This window comes from Patiria miniata, unplaced genomic scaffold (assembly GCF_015706575.1).
Source record: "Patiria miniata isolate m_02_andy unplaced genomic scaffold, ASM1570657v1 HiC_scaffold_11, whole genome shotgun sequence".
NCBI lineage: Eukaryota > Metazoa > Echinodermata > Asteroidea > Valvatida > Asterinidae > Patiria > Patiria miniata.
The window spans coordinates 6,884,808-6,903,877 of NW_024037049.1; the positions used below are offsets into that span (position 1 = coordinate 6,884,808).

Here is a 19,070-nt window from a genome sequence, read left to right on the forward strand (position 1 = left end):
CGTCACACTTCGGTACTCTATGAACTACCCCCTGGCAAAACGTACGTAGGCACAGCTGCCTGCCGTCATAAACTCCCCCAGCCCCACTCATACTCCTGCACAGTAAACAGCGGGAAAGGGTTGGCTCATCGCCAAACAGAGTGTGAGAAACAAGACAAACATAAATATCGTCATGGCTGCGAAATTCTACCACCAATGAGAAGACCTAATGCTAACGTCCAAGCAAAACTGTTTCAGTCAACATGACTGAAAGGGCATAAAGCGGCAAAGCTAGGACCGCCCAAAACTCATCACGGTTGAAATTCATGCAGATTTCCATCATAGCAACATAATTGTCAAACAAACGCAGTGACGTGCAGTGAAGGCCCTCGTAAATATTCATGAGTCTTGTTGTTGTCCGCATACGATCCACGAGGATCACGCCAACACACCTTGGTTCACTTGTTACCGGCATGTCTGTCCCTCCTCCACTCCCTTCTCTGCTGCAGCTGCTCCCTCGTGGACCGCTTTCCACCACGCTCCTGTCTCAGCAATAAGCTCCTCCACTCCGCGTTTCTCTATCTGACAGTGTGGCACGCGGTCTTGGAAACAGAGTAGTGGTCTTCCTCCAGCTTAAGCTCCAGTACTGACTTCGCTAAAAAGGGTTCTCTTGGGAAGACAGTCCTGTTGCATCCTATAGACATGTCTGAACCATCTGAGCCGGTGCATCGTGAATATTGTGTGCATACTTGCACATTGAGTGCACTGTAGAACCTCCGCATTTGACACTCGATCTGAACACTTCACACCCAGGATCCTCCTCAGGTTGCTCAGGTGGAAGCTGTTGAGCTTGGTGATCTGTGCAGCGTAAGCCAGCCAGGCTTCAGACCCATACATCAGTACAGACAGAACACACGCACTGTAGACCGCGATCTTGTCCTCAGCCTATGGTTTTTGTTTTCCCACACTCACCTTCTGAGTTGTCCAAAGCAGCCCGCAGCTCCTCCAATGCTTCTGTTAAGGTCCACCTCCATGCTGGCTGTACGCAGGACAAGAGGTAGCATAACTCATCCAACACTGCTAGTTTCTTCCCATTGGCTTAGAACACCTGAGGTTTTGCCTGGCTCACCACTTCCTGACACATGAGGAACGTCTTTTACTCACTGATCTTGAGTCGAAAAAAAACAGCACAGGAGGCAGTAAAACCATCCAGCAGGGTCTGAAGATCGGCTGCTGAGTGAGCAACTAGCGCAGCATCATCAGCAAACAGGAGGTTCATGACAGTGGAGCGAGACACCTTGGTCTTGGCTCGGAAGTGATGCACATTGAAAAGCCCGCCATCAAAAGGCATGTGCAAGTAGACTCCCAGGGTGTTGCAATCTAAGGCATGGTGTAGGAGGCATGAGAAGTAGATGTTGAAAAGACATGGTGCAATCATGCAGCCCTGCTTCACTCCACATCTAAAAGAAGAGAGGAGTCCTGAGACGTAGCCTTCCATCCCGTCATGAGATGACTGGACAATATTGAGCAAAGTCGGTAGGCAGCCAATCTTCTCAAGCACTCTGTACAACCCGGCTCGGCTTACCGTGTCGAAGGCTTTTGTGAGGCCCACAAAAGCGGTGTAGAGGTTCACACGCTTCTCCCTGCATTTCTCTTGCAGCTGTCGTAGGGTAAACACCATATTGATCGTTGACCTTTTTTGGTCTAAAACCGCATTGACTCTCTGGGTAGATGCGCTCACCCAGAACTTGAAGCCTCTTGAGCACGAGCCTAACCACAGCCTTCCCGAACAGGTTCAGCTAGGAGATCCCGCGACAGTTGTTACAGTCGGATTTGTCCCATCCTTGTCGGATTTGTCCCAAACTGAGCATCCTTGAGACACTGAGGCACCTGCCCCTGTTTCCAGTAGCTAACACCGAGTGATGGAGTTGTAGCAGGGTAGGGCTGTCCTGTACAGCCAAGACCTTGAGAATTTCTGCTGGTAGCCGTCTGTACCCGTAGCTTTGTTGTTGGAGAGTTTGCTGATGGACCTCAAGAGTTCCTCCACAGTAGAGACAGATTCCAATTCAGACAGACAGGACAGGTCTGAGAGTTTGTCAATAACTTCAAGATATATGTCAGGTTCACTGCCATACAGAGCACCGTAGTGTTCCATCCATCGTTTGAATTGCTGATCCGTGTCAGTGAGGAAATTTCCCTTAAGACCCCTCAGCGATGTTACCTTCCTTCTGCCTGGGCCAGCCGCAGTCTTTATGCGGTCATACATCTCGCGGATGTTCCCAGTGTCTGCCTCAACCTGGATCTTCTCGCAAAGATCCAGCCAGTACTGGTTTACACACTTCCGGGTTTCCCTCTGCAGGTTCTGCCGGGCAGTCCTAAAGCTGTGTCCGCACTGGACTTTTATTTTTAAGGTTTTACCGAGACGATGGTAACATGAAAAATGGTCAAATGTGACCACTATCCGCACATGGACTTTCGACATGGGAAATTTTACCCAGACCGTGTGGTAGAAGTGACCGAGCTGTCAGTATAATGACTCACGCAAGAAATAAAATGTCGATCACATTTTTTTTCAGCCCCCGATACGCACAGTATAATATTACACACGCCATTAAAATGCACAATATAATCGTTACATACGATATTATTTCATCTTGACGAAAATGCCTATATTTCTGACACATTTGTGATGGACGTTAACGAAGCCATGCTGCTGTACGATGTTCCATGCGGCAGCAGTTACATCGGTAATCGCTGGTTCCCACCGCATGCTAACAGAATCAAAGCTATGATGTAAGACCGGAACCAGTGACTGTGGCCTACGTACAGTGCCATGCTGACTACACGGCATAACAGGACGAATTTGGATCATAGAAAATACCAAACAAACATTGGTGGAGAAAAAGAATAACTGCAAAGTAATTCCCAGAACGTGATCTTGATCTTTTCTATGAATGTATTTTCCGTTAAAATATATTTGTAATGAGATTTTACTGCTCGTACTTGACACACCACAGCGTATGTGTCCACAAAATGTTCGTCCACATCACGTGTGGGATTGTGCGGTCTCTGTAGGCATGATACTCGCGCTCGGGCCGGATGTACGCTTTCCCGAGCCACTTTCACCGACTCGCACTGTCTGAACTAGAATTATCGTTTCGGGAAAAGTGACCTGGTCAGTTTTCTTGGGTGCCTGGTCAGTTTTCCTGGGCATCAGTTGGCCAGTAGAAGTAACCGCTGGAATCAGGAAAAGTAACTGGAAAACGTCCTAAGCTGTTCACCCTGGACTTAAAATGAGAAAAGTACCCATAGTCTTGGTAAGTTTTACCAAAAAAGTCCAGTGCGGACAGGGCTTAAGTCTGGTGGCAGTCATTTCCATCTCTGGAATTGAAGTCCCCCAGCACCAATAACAAATCCCGTGCTCGAACACGGCAAACCTCTTACTCCGTATATGCTGTCCTTCACATCATGAACGTGTTCTCATCAGTGTTGTAGTCGAGACTGGATAGTCCGAGACCGAGACCAAGACCGAGTCCTGAAGTTTCGAGACCGAGACCGAGACCAGCCCCTTCAAGGCGGACCAAGACCGATATGGTCCGAGTCCGAGGCCGAGACCGAAACCGAAACCGCTGATAATAAATAACAATAATCTAAATAAAAAAAAGACACATAATTATAGTTTTAAGTTGTAACCTTTCTATTCACGAAGATTACAGACAAAATTTTGACCATTGGCAGTGTTGACAAATTGATACATGACATCTTACTTGAGCAAGAAGTACATGTAGTTACACTTAAAAAATATGGGCTTTGGTATGTTGTCTGCACCCAATCTTGACGAAAGTAAAAAGTTGAAGGTAGATGTTTCATCTGTTATAGGAACTCGGATCCTAACCTCCACAGTATCCCCTTGGTTTCAGCTATGACTTCTAACGGATATTTAAAGGGGCAATTTTAATTTTACATTGGCCTCTTTTTTTTTCTAAAATAAATATAGGACTTAAAGGGAAAATACAACATTTGCAAACATCAAAACATAAAACTACCAAATCATTTTGAAATACCTTGCTGGACTGTTAGTGAATGACAGTGTAAAGCATCCTGTAAAATCATGGCACCTGGTATACTGTCATTTTCAAGAAAAGTGGTATTTTTGTATCAATTTCCAACGCTGATCGGCCGATCAGCGTTGGAAAAAACTGGCTTTTTTTCTCAAATACTGGCCCCAATTGACCATCGCGCTTGTTTGCAATTGATTACACACCTATGAACGGGTACAAGCCAGCTAGACTGGTTCCCTGACCTTACAATTCCCCAATACATGTAAACTGCTCTGTTTCTTCTTAAATGGAGTCAGGGAACCAGACTACAGGAAAATGATTGTTTTTCTTGGTTTTTATAGCATTTTCGAACCCAAAACCTCAAAAAAGTCAGTGTAACTATATTTGCTATATATTTCCAACCCCCCAATTCCATCCATTTCTGAAAATTACAGCAAAACCAAATGATGTATATTCCCTTTAACCTCTACCAAGACTTGTGTACTTGATTTTAAAAAATGGGAGCTAGAAAATGTTGAATTATGTTGAATTTTTTTACCAGGATTTTAATTGTTGAGGAATACTGGGGTACTTCAAATGAGCTGCCAGAAAATGGGGTCTCATCATACACTCTCATGGCAACAGTGAGTGGTAACTGGCAAGAGTGTGTGAATTCAATGCTGGAAAATCAGGTGGGAAAATTTACTTTTTCTTCAAAATACTGTCCCAAATGAAAAAGAACATAGTGTGGGGTCGAAAATGTCACTAATTTGGAGCACCTCATTTATTTTAAGAATACAAAAAATGCACGTGATTATGCCCACAGGGGTGGGCTAAACTACACAACTCCCAAAAATGCCTGGCCCTTATTGCATAAATTGTTGCAAGGTTATACTTTGCTTTATGTGCCCGAATCAAATGTCAGGTTAATGACGAACTTGTTCCAAATTGTTCATTGACTGGTACTGCTGCAGCTTTACATGTACTTTGGGGACTTTCCAATGTGCAGTCCAAACCAACCACAATATATATAACGATTGTTAACAAGGTTGACAACATGATTTACGGGCCAGCAAATATTTTAACTATCAACGATACTGAACGAAGTGAACACAAAGTAATTGATCGAGCTGTAACTGCTACATATTGCCGGTCTCGACCCGAGACCAGCCAAAATATCAAGACCAAAGGGGACCGAGACCTAGACCAAGACCGAGACCACAGCTCCCGAAACCGAGACCGAGACCAGCAAAACGTGTCTAGAGACCGATCTCGAAAACGAGACCAGTCTGAAGACCATTCTCGTGCCTGTCTCCAACCATCTGGTCTCCAACAGAGCCACTATGTCCATATTTAGCCAAGTGAGTAAGTTGTTGAGAATTGTCTTCCTAGGTTTAAAATCGCAATCCAAAATCGGTGGTCCAGTCCAGTTCAGGGTTTGTATTTTTGAAAAGCCGAACCGAAGAAAAGAGTTGCTGAAGAAGAAGTGGGATTGACTGTTTGACCCGCCTTTTATCGGCCCTCCACGGATTGTGGCGAGCAGGCAACCCGCAAATACGGCTGCTCAGTCGCTGAAGCAGGACACGAAGTCCCCCTATACCCTGCTTGGAGTGACGACAGCCATCACACAGCAACCTTTGCCCAGAATGACGTGTTCCCCATTAAGGACCAAGTCGGTGAGTTCAGCGGCAGACGAATCCAACAGCTGCACCAAGATGATCCCGTATCTCTTTTGCGGAGTGTGCTCTATGGAGAATGGCCGTTGGCCCACAAGGAGCTCATCCTCCCTTTGACAGGTCTTATTTTTCTTCCTGCTGGGTGTCCTCACCCTGCCGAAGCTGGGCGGGAAGCCATTTAGTCGCCGACCACCTGACTGTGAACAGGTTGTACCGGATTACACTGCTTACCGGTAACAGGAATGCTTCAGCCTGTGAAGCAAAACACTGACCTGACAACCGAGTCAATTTCTACCAAAGTGTCTTTTATAACGATATTGGGTAATTTAGGTTCATCTACTTGGCTCTTTTGTCTGCACTAGATATTGGTTTACTTCTAAAAATGTCCAATAGGCCTACACGAACAAGTGTTTTTCTGCTCTTGTGGATAGACATTTTCAACCCTCTGAAAATTTTATATCATTGACGTGACATGGTAACTTGTGTTGGTCTCCCCGATTCGTCAAGTAAATGGCAGCTCCTTGATACCTACTCAGAAATCAGGGGGGGGGGGAACTAGACAAGGAAATGATAATCAACAAAACGTCTTATATATATTACAGAGATGAAACTGGCATATGGCCAAAATATCGGAAAATATGCCGAAGAAAAATATGTGTCCGAAATCTGGGCCGCGCTGCATTACACACATGTACATGCATGTACAATACCCTTCATGCCCAATTTCCGGACACCTACTCCTGCTTTATTTTCGATTCAAACAAAATGTTACGATGAAAAAAATGGTCAGTGTTTTCATTGCATAAAATGCCCGAATTACGGTTAGAGTAATGGAGTCATCAATAAAGAAGTTCACTTCTTACTTGAGAAAGTCTAGGGAAAAGTCCGAAAGACAAGGGCACCGTCCATGGTGCTTCAATCATGTCCATTCAACCACACAACACCACTACTCCACTTGCATTCATACGTGGGGAAAAATCAGGCATTGTCGTCTTTCTCGTCTAACAAATGCCAGTGAAATGCTTCGCTAACGCTCTCTTCGCTATCCTCAAGATAATCATCACGATTTTTAAAGCATTGCATTTTGTATAACTATATTTGAAACCTCCGAAAATTGCACAACACAATGATTTTATCCACTGGATCGTTCACAAGGCTACCCGTTCCCGACCGGCCATGTGCTAGCGGACAGGCACGGTGCGGTACGTACGCTGGTACCATTGCATATTCGCACGCACGTGCGACACAGTGATTTTTCCATGTCGCCTGTCAATGTTTAACCTTTTGTCCAGCCGGAGAAGTCTCCGATTAGTGTTATGCCCTGTGTTTCTACCGTTGAAACACTCCAATAACGACTGGTGAAAGAGATTAAAACTACCTTCGCGATGATTTTAACGTGCCATTTCCATCAACTTTTCATCGACTTTTCTTCGAAATTATGATTGAAATAAAATGACATTTTGTGAGAAAAATCCTTACAAAATCAAATTTTGTGGGACACGCTGCAAAAAAATCGGAAATTTCGTTGGAAAATTCAAAAAGTCGGTTTTCTGATTAAAATCAGAAAAGTTTCATCTCTGATATTAGGCCACACAAAAAATACCTTTGGTTTGGGTCACACGGTTAGAAAAAGAATTGGGTCAGTCACTCGGAACAACATTTTATTTAATTTAATACTTGTAAAGCAAGATACACGATGGTAAATTTCATTTTTTCCATGAAATCTTTAGAATTAGTGTGTCACTGTATAGAGGATTACACAACAAAAGGTCAATGGCATTAAAGTCAGAATATGTTTGCATTTGAAGTTGAAATGGCCAATTTAGGAGTTTCAATTCTGTTAGATTTACATAATAATTTTCTCATGTTTTACAAATCTAACTTTTCAATAACTAACAGAATGTTTGATATCAAAGGAATTTAATAAACAAAAAGTTGATTTTTGAGTCAGAAAAGGGAAGCTAAACATGAATTTGACGTTTCCATGGGAGCCTACGACGGTGCCGAAATTTGTGAACTTGTTGGGCTATATGCGTTATCCCAATTGAAAAACAAACTCAACAAATCCAGCATTGGGCTTTACAGAGACGACGGACTGGCTACCCTGAAGAGATCTTCGGGCAGTAGGACCGACAGAGCAAGAAAAGACCTCACCAAAGTCTTCAAGAACCTTGGATTGCAAATAACTGTGCAGACTAACCTGAAAGTTGTGGATTACCTGGACGTAACCTTCAACCTGGATACTGGGTCATACCAACCCTATAGAAAACCGAATGACATGCCCATGTATGTCAATGTCAACTCCAACCATCCGCCAACAATCATAAAGCACATACCAATCGCAGTGGAGAAACGAATATCGGCCCTGTCAGCCAGTGAGGATGTTTTCAGGAAAGCTGCGCCGACATATAATGAAGCCCTAAAGAACAGTGGGTACAACCATAGCATCAAGTTCTCCGAGCACAATCCTTCGGAACCAAACAAGAAAAGAAAAAACAGATCTAGGAAAATAATATGGTTTAATCCACCATATAGTGTCAATGTCAAAACAAACATCGGTGGGAACTTCCTAAAACTGATCACCAAGCACTTTCCTGTAGGGCACAAGTTTCATAAGATCTTTAACAGAAACTCCATCTTGAAGTCAGCTACAGTTGTATGAAGAACATGAAATTGTGATAATGTCACACAATGACAGGATCATCGCAAAGTCAAAACGACCAGACAACCCCCCTGAAAAAACTTGCAATTGCAGAACTAAAGCCGACTGCCCCGTACGTGGAAACTGCTTGGTGAAATCAGTCGTCTATAAAGCCACAGTTACCAATGGCAACACAGTAAAGGCCTACATTGGGATTGCTGGCGGATCTTTTAAGGACAGATACCGGAACCACACCAAGTCATTCCGCAACGAAAAATATGAAAAAGAAACAGAGCTTTCGAAATACGTATGGGGCTTGAAGAAAAAAAGTGTAGGTTACACAATACGATGGGACATTCTGAAAAAATCCAACACAAACAGACGTAGATCCGGGCAATGCAATCTGTGTATGGAAGAAAAGCTGGCCATAGCTATGAACAAGAACAATGTAAACAATCGGAGATCGGAACTAATCTCTAAATGCCGTCACAGCGACAATAATAGAAAACCACCGGACCGCAGCAAGAAAAAGTAACCACCCAGCCGTGCAAACGAAGAAGTCCATTCGCCTGATGATTGCCACGCAGTGTGCGTGTGCGTGAAACCAATGGTAGCAGAATAGACTAAACCTATATGTTATTGTATATATACTTGTGCCTCCCGGTATCATATGCAAAGTGAAGTTAAACCACAATGTTTTCTTTCGGATAATACCAGGAAAAAAATCACTTTTTTGAAAAGGCTTATACATTTTTGGGCGATCAGCAATTTTGCATTTGACCAATTTTGTTCTGAAGTCGGTATCGTAATTTCTTTTTTCCATCCAAACCAATCAAATGTTGTGGGGTCGCACTTTATTGCTTTAAAAAAGGGTCAGTTGGGTGACTCAAACCAAAGGAATTTTTTATATCCTGACAATGGTTTGTAACAGTTTTGTAATAATTCTGGCTCTTTCATATCACTTTCTTACATTTGTATTACCGTAATTTCCTGCGGATAAGGCGCGCGGTGGATAAGGCGCAGGTCCCTAAAATCACCCCCCAAAAAATTAAAACGCCAACAGATAAGGCGCACCGCCGCATAAGACGCATGTTTGACCGCACACAGAAGAACACCAGGCGTCACCCGGTGTCGGTACATCGCCACAAAGGGGCCATTGTGTTGCCTTAGAACGATCACACTATTCGGAGGATGAATTAAGCCGTATCCGCACTGGACCTTTTTTTTTGGAAGGTTTTACTGAGACGATAGTAAAATGAGAAATGGTCAAATGTGACCACTGTCGGCACTTGGACTTTCGACACAGGAAAATTTACCCAGACCACGTGGGAGAAGTAACCGAGCTGTCACAGTGTCAGTATAAATAATTACTCACCGTACACAGAAAACAAATTGCCGATCACATTTTCAGCCGCCAATACGCACAGTAATATTACACACGCCATTTGCATGCACAACATAATCGTTTACACGATATTATTTCATCTTGACACGCTAAATCTTGACGAAAAGGCCTGTAATTCTGACGCATTTGTGATGCACGTCGTCGAAGCCATGGTTCGACGGTTCCCATTGCATGCTTACAGAATCGAAGCTATGATGTGGGCCAGGAACCAGTGACTACGGCCTACGTACGGTACGGGACCATGATGTTCCGTGCATGACTACAGTAGCGTATCAGGACGAATTTGGATCGTAGAAAATAACATACATCGGTGGAGAAAGAGAATTTCCGCAAATTAATTCTCAGAACGTGATCTCTCTTCTCTGTGTATGTATTTGTCCATTGAAATATATATTTTAACGAGATTTTACCGCTCGGACTTGATGATACACCGCAGCGTGTTTCTACAAAATGTTCGGACACACGTGCACTGAGGTTCGTGCGGTCTCTGTATGCATAACATGGCGCTCGTGCCGGAAGTACATGTACGCTTTCCTGAGCCGCTTTTACCGACTCGCACTGTTTTCATCTTGATCTTCAGGCTTGCAGAAAAAAACAACCGCACACCTTTGAGCAACACCAAAATGCGGTGAATGGAGGAACCTTGTTGACTTCGGTTTCAAAATGATGCCGATTGTCATGTTGACATTAGTACTTCATATTATCCTAAGTCTAAAGCAGACTTCGAAGATATCCTGTACAATAAACACCCTCAACGTTCACACAATAGAACTTGAGTGAATGCGATTTCCAAACGTTTAAGTAATTCTGATTGCAGCATTTTCGGAATGAAAAAACGGCCACAAAGAAAAACGTTTGTATGGCGGCATTGTTGGAACGAAAGCACGATCACTAAGGGGGATCAACGCATTGCGGCATTGTTGGAATGAAAGCACGATCATGGGGGATCAACACATCGCGGCATTGTTGGAATGAAAATACGGTCACAATGTCTGGAGAGTTGAGCCTTGGTTGACCGCATTATTGATTGCGGCATTGAAAGAATTCTTCACACAAAGACCGTCACTTTGAACTCAAGCGACACCAGATAAGGCGCACCTGTAGATAAGGCGCAGCGATGTTTTTGTGGTCTAGAAAGTCAGATAAGACGCGTCTTATCCGCAGGAAATTACGGTAAGTACGAAAATAAAATGAGGATTCTCTTTTGTTTCTTAGTTAGAATATAGACTCTTAGTGTATTTGGTTTGGCCTGTAGAATTTCTTAATTTGATTTGGTCCGGCCGAGTGGCCTTAGAATAAATGGTTCTCCATTAATGTACCCGTCTCCTTATTTTTGTGTGGTTCATTTATGGTTGAACGTTCACAATCTTCACTTAAGCATGTGCAAAACTACCAAAGAGTCCATATTTCATAAATTCCAAAATTCCGACTACACCATTCTGCACACAATGCCAATCTTCATACTGTATGTATAAGAAAATGTTAACTACTACTCGCGAGAGGCACATACATGTACATGTACCATAACATAGGTAAAGGTGTCTTTCACAAAACATGAAGTAAAACAGTTTCACAAAATCGATGGAAATTTATAATTTGGACTTGTTTTGACTTTTTGACTCCAAGATATTCATGAATGTGAATAAAAATGTGCTTGGCTGGATTGAAATAAGAACTTTTAACTCTTTCAGTGCCCGCGACATTTCAAAAGTTTAACCCTAAAGCGCCCAACTTCGAGCTTTTTTGTTAATTATTCAAAATTCTATAAAAAAAAAAGTAAATAAGTTGTAATCACCAAACTTGTTGTATCTTGCTCTCTGGTGTATTCTTGTTACCTTCAAAAGTCAATATTAGTCATGCATCTAGTAATAAACCCTGAAACACTCTCCTGAACACAGGGGAATTCCGCACTTTTGCAGAATATACGTGTGTCGCGTCGGATACACCTCCTCATACAAACTCTGTTCATTATCATATTGCCATGATTGTCACTTTTAGCACCGTCATTATCATTTGTACCGGCATCCCAATGTTCGTCTTCTGACTCACCATCCAGTTCTGAAATATCCATGGATTATTCTGAATCAGAAAAGTAATTCCTTACCCTGTCCAAATCGGCGAAAAAAATACACTGATTTTCTCTGGAGATAACACGCGAGCTCGGTTTATGGGCGCCGCCATTTTGTCAACAAATCGAAACTCAGTGTGACGCCCTCTCACAAGAACTCGAATATAAAAATAAATACAGGTCGTACATGCATATAATTGGTACCATTAGAAAGAGCGAGAGCGCCCCCTTTTGATAACATGTTATTCTACCTCGTACATGTACGAGGTTTGGCGATTTTAAGCACGAACATTACCTCGTACATGTACGAGGTTGGCGCTTTTGGACTAACAAATATACCTCGTACATGTACGAGTTTGGCACTGAAAGAGTTAAAAACCAGCTTAGGTCCTGGTCGCTGATTATTAATGTCCCTCAGCGTGTCCAGGCAAAAACCGGTTTTCAACGTCCTGTATAAAACCAGATAATCAAAAACCAAAAGTCCTCCACAGATTTTACAAGCATTTACTTAATGGACAGTCTCTTTCTATGGTACGTGTGGTGTACTCAAACCTGTTCCCTATGTACATGTACCAGTACTAGAAGATCATAAGAACTGTTCTTCAGTACTAAGCTATAACCGGTGTGGGTGGCATGCCTTGCATGCATGTAGCACAGAGTCAAGGGTCATGCAACAGAGTTTACATGTCACCTTTTAATCACAAAGCAGGTTTTAAAAGGGATCATATTTGGACAACTGCAACCCTCCGAAAAAAAGGTACCTTCAATGTTTAGCATGAACAGTTCACGTTATGAGCAGACTGGCTCCAGGCCGTACATTGCCAATACTTATTGTGGGACAAGAACCAGGCAGCCTACCCAGCAAGAACTGCATTATAGTCTGGCGGCCAATAATTTGGAATGGTAAAGCACTGTTTCAGTAACTATACATGGCCTATTTTTTTCTGTCGAGGTCTGATTCAAAAGTGAATAACTTTCATGTTGCTACAATAATGAAAAGTTAGAAAGGAATTTATTTTTCGAGAAGAAAGTTGAAAATAGTACAAGGACCGCAACCTTAACAATGCACCCCCATAGATTTTACTCACTTTCTTTCAGGGGTTTCTGATTACGTAGGCCAAAATCAAAACAAATGTACCATTTAAATTTGAAACTACTATGTGGAAGGCGTAAAGTCCATTTTCATAGCAAAGATGCTGTTGTATATACCAAGTCACACTTGTAGGCAAATTGGATGTTGTGATCACATGTGCCTACTTTCAGCAGACTGTACTTTTCTTGCTGCATGTGTATCACTTGAAATATTAATTGGATTTTAAAGTGTTGCAATGAAGTATTGAATATGGGCTACATCATGAAAAATATGACTGAATGATCAGTTGTCTGTCGATAATCTGTCAATAATTTGTTTGGCTACGCATGGGAAAAAAGGTGACCAAAAACAAATACCTTGTGATGCCCTCTCAGCCTATCAACAATACACAATCTGTGCTTAAGGTGTTGAAAAATGAAACTTGCAGGAACCTCAAAGTTCTTGCTTTCTTACGCTTCAAGCTCCTGCTTCATCTTAGTGAACTCTTCCTTGGTCATTGTGCCTTCACCATCTCCAAGTCTCTGGAGTTTTTCCCTGGAAGCATCAAAGTCTGGTCTTGGAGGGGCAGGAGGAATCTTAACAGAAACAAGAAAAGTAGTGTTAAAAAACACAAATGCCCCGCAACCATGCCCATTTCCATCACATAACACCACTCCATTAACATCAACTTACCTGGGTCACATGGAACGTTCATCGACATCGTGATTGTTTTCTTTAGGCTATGATCCCAAAATGAATTTTTGGCTGTTTCGGCAACCGGCCGAAACAGCCTTTGTTTTCGTTAAAGTTTTTTGGTTTTTTTTCTTCTTTTTTTATTGGCTTTTTCGCAAATTTGCGAAAAAGCCTTTGTTTTTGTTCTAATTTTTTTTTTGGCTTTTTCGCAATTTTGCGAAAAAGCCTTTCTTTTTGTTCTGATTTTTGGCTTTTCCGCAAAGTTGCGGAAAAGCCTTTGTTTTTGTTCTCTTTTTTTTTTTTTTTTTTTGGCTTTTCCGCAAAGTTGCGGAAAAGCCTTTGTTTTTGTTCTCATTTTTTTTTGTTTTTGTTTTGGCTTCTCCTTTTTGTCGCTCAAACCCCATAGACTTTGTGCACGTTTTTTCTCAACGCCACTTTTGGCATTAATCGTTGTCATACATCATTCAAAGTTAGCATAAGCATAGTCCCTATAGCAAAGATGTGTCCCGAAGATTGACGTCATGGTGACGTCATCGACTAATTTATTATAGATTTTTGAATATTTAATTTTTCCCATAGACTTTGTACACAGAAATTTAAAAAAAATTGTCGATTTGCAAAGGGCATTTTTGACTCTTTGCCAGTAGTTCGTTTACACCAATCTTTGTCCAAGCGAAGACCCTAATTTAAACAACATTGTGTAATGATGACGTCATGATGACGTCATCAGGTGTGTATTTATAGGCAATGAAATTGTGACACTTTTAATATTCAAAAATACATAAGGAATCAACCATACGCGTCCGCAGCATTTTGTTGCCGGCAAGTGGTAGAATAGGTTGAGGTCTTTATTTCATTCAGTGTGCGTGAAATCATGTGACCCTTGCTTCCGGTCGAAAAAGGCCAAAACCAAAAGTGGCTTATCATTTGAAAGTGGTAATAGATATAAACTTGCTTTAAACGGTGTTAGTCTCTTGGCCAATAGTATTCTTTAAATCATCAACCGATGACGTCATGCAATCTTCGAGCGCCCTCTAGCGACAGGTTGAAAATTAGCAAAAATGTATTTTGAATAGATGTCTGTGGCGAAGTTTGTCGTAATCGCCTAAATATTGGTGTATATGATGACCTTGACCCACTTAAGACGTGTGCGAAGTTTTAGGCAAATGACGTCATCAGACCGGAAGTTTACAATAAAAAGACCCTTTTTCATTTGAAAATTCCTGAAAAATCAACCATGGCAGTTTTTATATTTGTTTTTACTTTAATTGTCGATTGAAGAGTAGGTCTAAAACATTTCAAAGTTTCGAGGCGATAAGCAAACTCGAACATACCCTGCGCACGCTTAAAACTTCACGTTGACAATACCTCTGCTTCAAAACATGCACAGGACAGGACGTCCACAATGTACATGTACATGTACATGCACGTACGTTGTACATAGGCACATACATCGTATGTCAGTCAGCCTGCAGCGCACGTGTTGCTAAGGTCAAATCCTGTCCACAGTGACCGTTTTAGCCGATTTTCGGCTAACTTTGACAGATTTTATGTTCATGCATGCGCATAGACAGGGACGTATTATAGCACTCTTGGCATTAGTCTTTTTCAGACATCATTGAAAGTTGGCATAAGCATAGTCCCTATAGCCAAGATGTGTCCCAAAGAGTGACGTCATGATGACGTCATCAAGTGATTTATTATGGATTTATGAATAATTAATTTTTCTCATAGACTTTGTACACAGCTTTCTCCACAAGTCTTTCCCTATACAACACTGATATATCTTACTGAGTAGTTCTGAACTTCGGCTGAGAATTACTATGAGAAGGAAAAAGAAATCGTATTTTTTTACGCCTGTCATTTGATTGGAAATATTCCCAAGAGTTAGAATAGCAAGTGATATTTTATAAAAATGTTTCAGTTTAAAGGAAAATCACTAATTTAAAGGTGCAGTTTTTCTGGTGTGGGATTTTTAACCTATTGACTTTGTACACGTTTTCAAGCCACCATTTTCATAACTTGGCGATCTGGAATCGTCATCAAAGTTACAGCCAAGAAAGACCCTCATACAAAAATTACGCCAAGACTATGACATCATGATGACGTCATCATCAAATGATTTATTATGGATTCATGAATAATTAATTTTTCTCATAGACTTTGTACACAGCTTTCTCCACAAGTCTTTTCCTATACAACACTGATATATCTTACTGAGTAGTTCTGAACTTCGGCTGAGAATTACTATGAGAAGGAAAAAGAAATCGTGTTTTGTTACGCCTGTCATTTGATTGAAAATATTCCCAAGAGTCAGAATATCAAGTAATATTTGATAAAAATGTTTCAGTTTAAAGGCAAATCACGTATTTAAAGGTGCAGTTTTTCTGCTGTTGGATTTTTTAATTTGTACGCGTTTTCAAGCCACCATTTTTATAACTTGGTGATCTGGAATCGTCATCAAAGTTACAGCCAAGGAAGATCCTCATACAAAAATTCCGCCTAGACTATGACGTCACGATGACGTCATCACCTAATTTTTTATTGATTTTTGAAAATGTACGTACATATTGTGAAGTCTTATATCTACAGAAATGTAAGTCCGATTGGGTTGAAACTTGGTATGTGGCTGTACCAGGATGTGTTATAGATTAAAAATGAGGTGACGTCATGATGACGTCATCCTGAGTTATTATATGAATATTTATTTGTTTGGACCTTTTAGCCATATCTCCCGAACGCAACATGCAAAATGCAAAATTCTTTTGACAGATTTTATGTTCATGAATATTCAGGGCATATTATTGATTAAAAAAAATAATAATGCGGAAAAGCCCTATGTTCTGTTGCAAACAGACATAGACCTCTAGTTTTTTTTTGGCTTCTTCTTTTTGTCGCCTAAATCCCATAGACTTTGTGCACGTTTTTTCTCAACGCCACTTTTGGCATTCATCTTTGTCATACATCATTCAAAGTTAGCATCAGCATAGTCCCTATAGCAAAGATGTGTCCCGAAGATTGACGTCATGGTGACGTCATCAACTAATTTATTATAGATTTTTGAATATTTAATTTTTCCCATAGACTTTGTACACAGAAGATTAAAAAAAATTGTCGATTTGCAAAGGGCATTTTTGACTCTTTGCCAGTAATTCATTTACACCAATCTTTGTCTAAGCAAAGACCCTAATTTAAACAACATTGTGTAATGATGACGTCATGATGACGTCATCAGGTGTGTATTTATAGGCAATTAAATTGTGACACTTTAAATATTCAAAAATGCATAAGAAATCAACCGTACGCGTCCGCAGCATTTTGTTGCCGGCAAGTGGTAGAATAGGTTGAGATCTTTATTTTATTCAGTGTGCGTGAAATCACGTGACCCTTGCTTCCGGTCGAAAAAGGCCCAAACCGGAAGTGGCTTATCATTTGAAAGTGGTAATAGATATAAACTTGCTTTTAACGGTGTTAGTCTCTTGGCCAATAGTATTCTTCAAATCATCTACCGATGACGTCATGCAATCTTCGAGCGCCCTCTAGCGACGGGTTGAAAATTAGCAAAAATGTATTTTGAATAGATGTCTGTGGCGAAGTTTGTCGTAATCGCCTTAATATTGGTGTATATGATGACCTTGACCCACTTAAGACGTGTGCGAAGTTTTAGGCAAATGACGTCATCAGACCGGAAGTTACAATAAAAAGACCCTTTTTTTATTTGAAAATTCCTGAAAAATCAACCATGGCAGTTTTTATATTTGTTTTTACTTTAATTGTCGATTGAAGGGTAGGTCTAAAACATTTCAAAGTTTCGAGGCGATAAGCAAACTCGAACATACCCTGTGCACGCTTAAAACTTCACGTTGACAATACTTCTGCTTCAAAACATGCACAGGACAGGACGTCCACAATGTACATGTACATGTACATGCACGTACGTTGTACATAGGCACGTACATCGTATGTCAGTCAGCCTGCAGCGCACATGTTGCTGTGGTCAAATCCTGTCCACAGTGACCGTTTTAGCCGATTTTCGGCTAACTTTGACAGATTTTATGTTCATGCATGCGCATAGACATGGACGTATTATAGCACTCTTGGCATTAATCTTTTTCAGATATCATTGAAAGTTGCCATAAGCATAGTCCCTATAGCCAAGACGTGTCCCGAAGAGTGACGTCATGGTGACGTCATCAAGTGATTTATTATGGATTTATGAATAATTAATTTTTCTCATAGACTTTGTACACAGCTTTCTCCACAAGTCTTTCCCTATACAACACTGATATATCTTACTGAGTAGTTCTGAACTTCGGCTGAGAATTACTATGAGAAGGAAAAAGAAATCGTATTTTTTTTTACGTCTTTCATTTGATTGAAAATATTCCCAAGAGTTAGAATAGCAAGTAATATTTTATGAAAATGTTTCAGTTTAAAGGAAAATCACGCATTTAAAGGTGCAGTTTTTCTGCTGTGGGATTTTTAACCTATTGACTTTGTACACGATATTTTGGCGATCTGGAATCGTCATCAAAGTTACAGCCAAGAAAGACCCTCATACAAAAATTATGCCAAGACTATGACTCACGATGACGTCATCACCTAATTCTTTATTGATTTTTGAAAATTTACGTACATATTGTGAAGTCTTATATCTACAGAAATGTAAGTCCGATTGGGTTGAAACTTGGTATGTGGCTATACCAGGATGTGTTATAGATTAAAAATGAGGTGACGTCATGATGACGTCATCCTGAGATTTTATATGAATATTTATTTGTTTGGACTTTTAGCCATATCTCCCGAACGCAACATGCAAAATGCAAAATTCTTTTTTGCATTTGGTCTGTTATGTAATAGCTATTTGCACAAAACTTGAAAAAAAATGTGTGACGTCATCATGACGTCATCAAAATGCGATTTTGCAAACTCATATAAGGAAAGGTCCAATTGTCATGAAACTTGGTGGGTAGGTAGTTAATCATACTAGTATGCAAAGTTCGAAGTGACGTCACGATGACGTCATCAACAAATTTAAACATATTTGTCGATTTTCAAAGTGCGTTTTCGACTCTTTGCCAGTAATTTATTTAGATCACTCTTTGTCCAAGCAAAGACCTTGTGCACACGCACATACATCGTATTGCCGAGGTCAAATCCTGTCCACAGTGACCGTTTTAGCCGATTTTTCGGCTAACTTTGACAGATTTTATGTTCATGCATATTCAGGGTATATTATTGATTAAAAAAAATTATAATGCGGAAAAGCCCTATGTTCTGTTGCAAACAGACATAGATCTCTAGTTTTTCTTTCTTCCTCTTCCTCTTCCTCTTCTTCTTCCACATTTTTTGCACAAAATCCCATAGACTTTGTACACGTTTTTTCTACACGCCACTTTTGGCCTTCAAACAATTCCGATTTCCTTCAAACCTGGCACATACTTAGAACATCACCTGCAGATGTGTGCCGAATCATTACGTCATGCTGACGTCATC

At 40.9% G+C, this 19,070-nt stretch overlaps 1 protein-coding gene across 1 annotated transcript in view; it reads right to left on the reverse strand.

Moving 5' to 3' along the window:
* The window catches only part of LOC119743378 (sorting nexin-6-like), a gene marked incomplete at its 3' end in the record, with an annotated part of 177,042 nt that overhangs the window by 95,597 nt on the left and 62,375 nt on the right, over positions 1-19,070 (reverse strand). Inside the window, 1 exon segment of the mRNA XM_038219769.1 lies at positions 13,356-13,477. Within this exon segment, the coding sequence (XP_038075697.1) occupies positions 13,356-13,477 (122 nt within the window).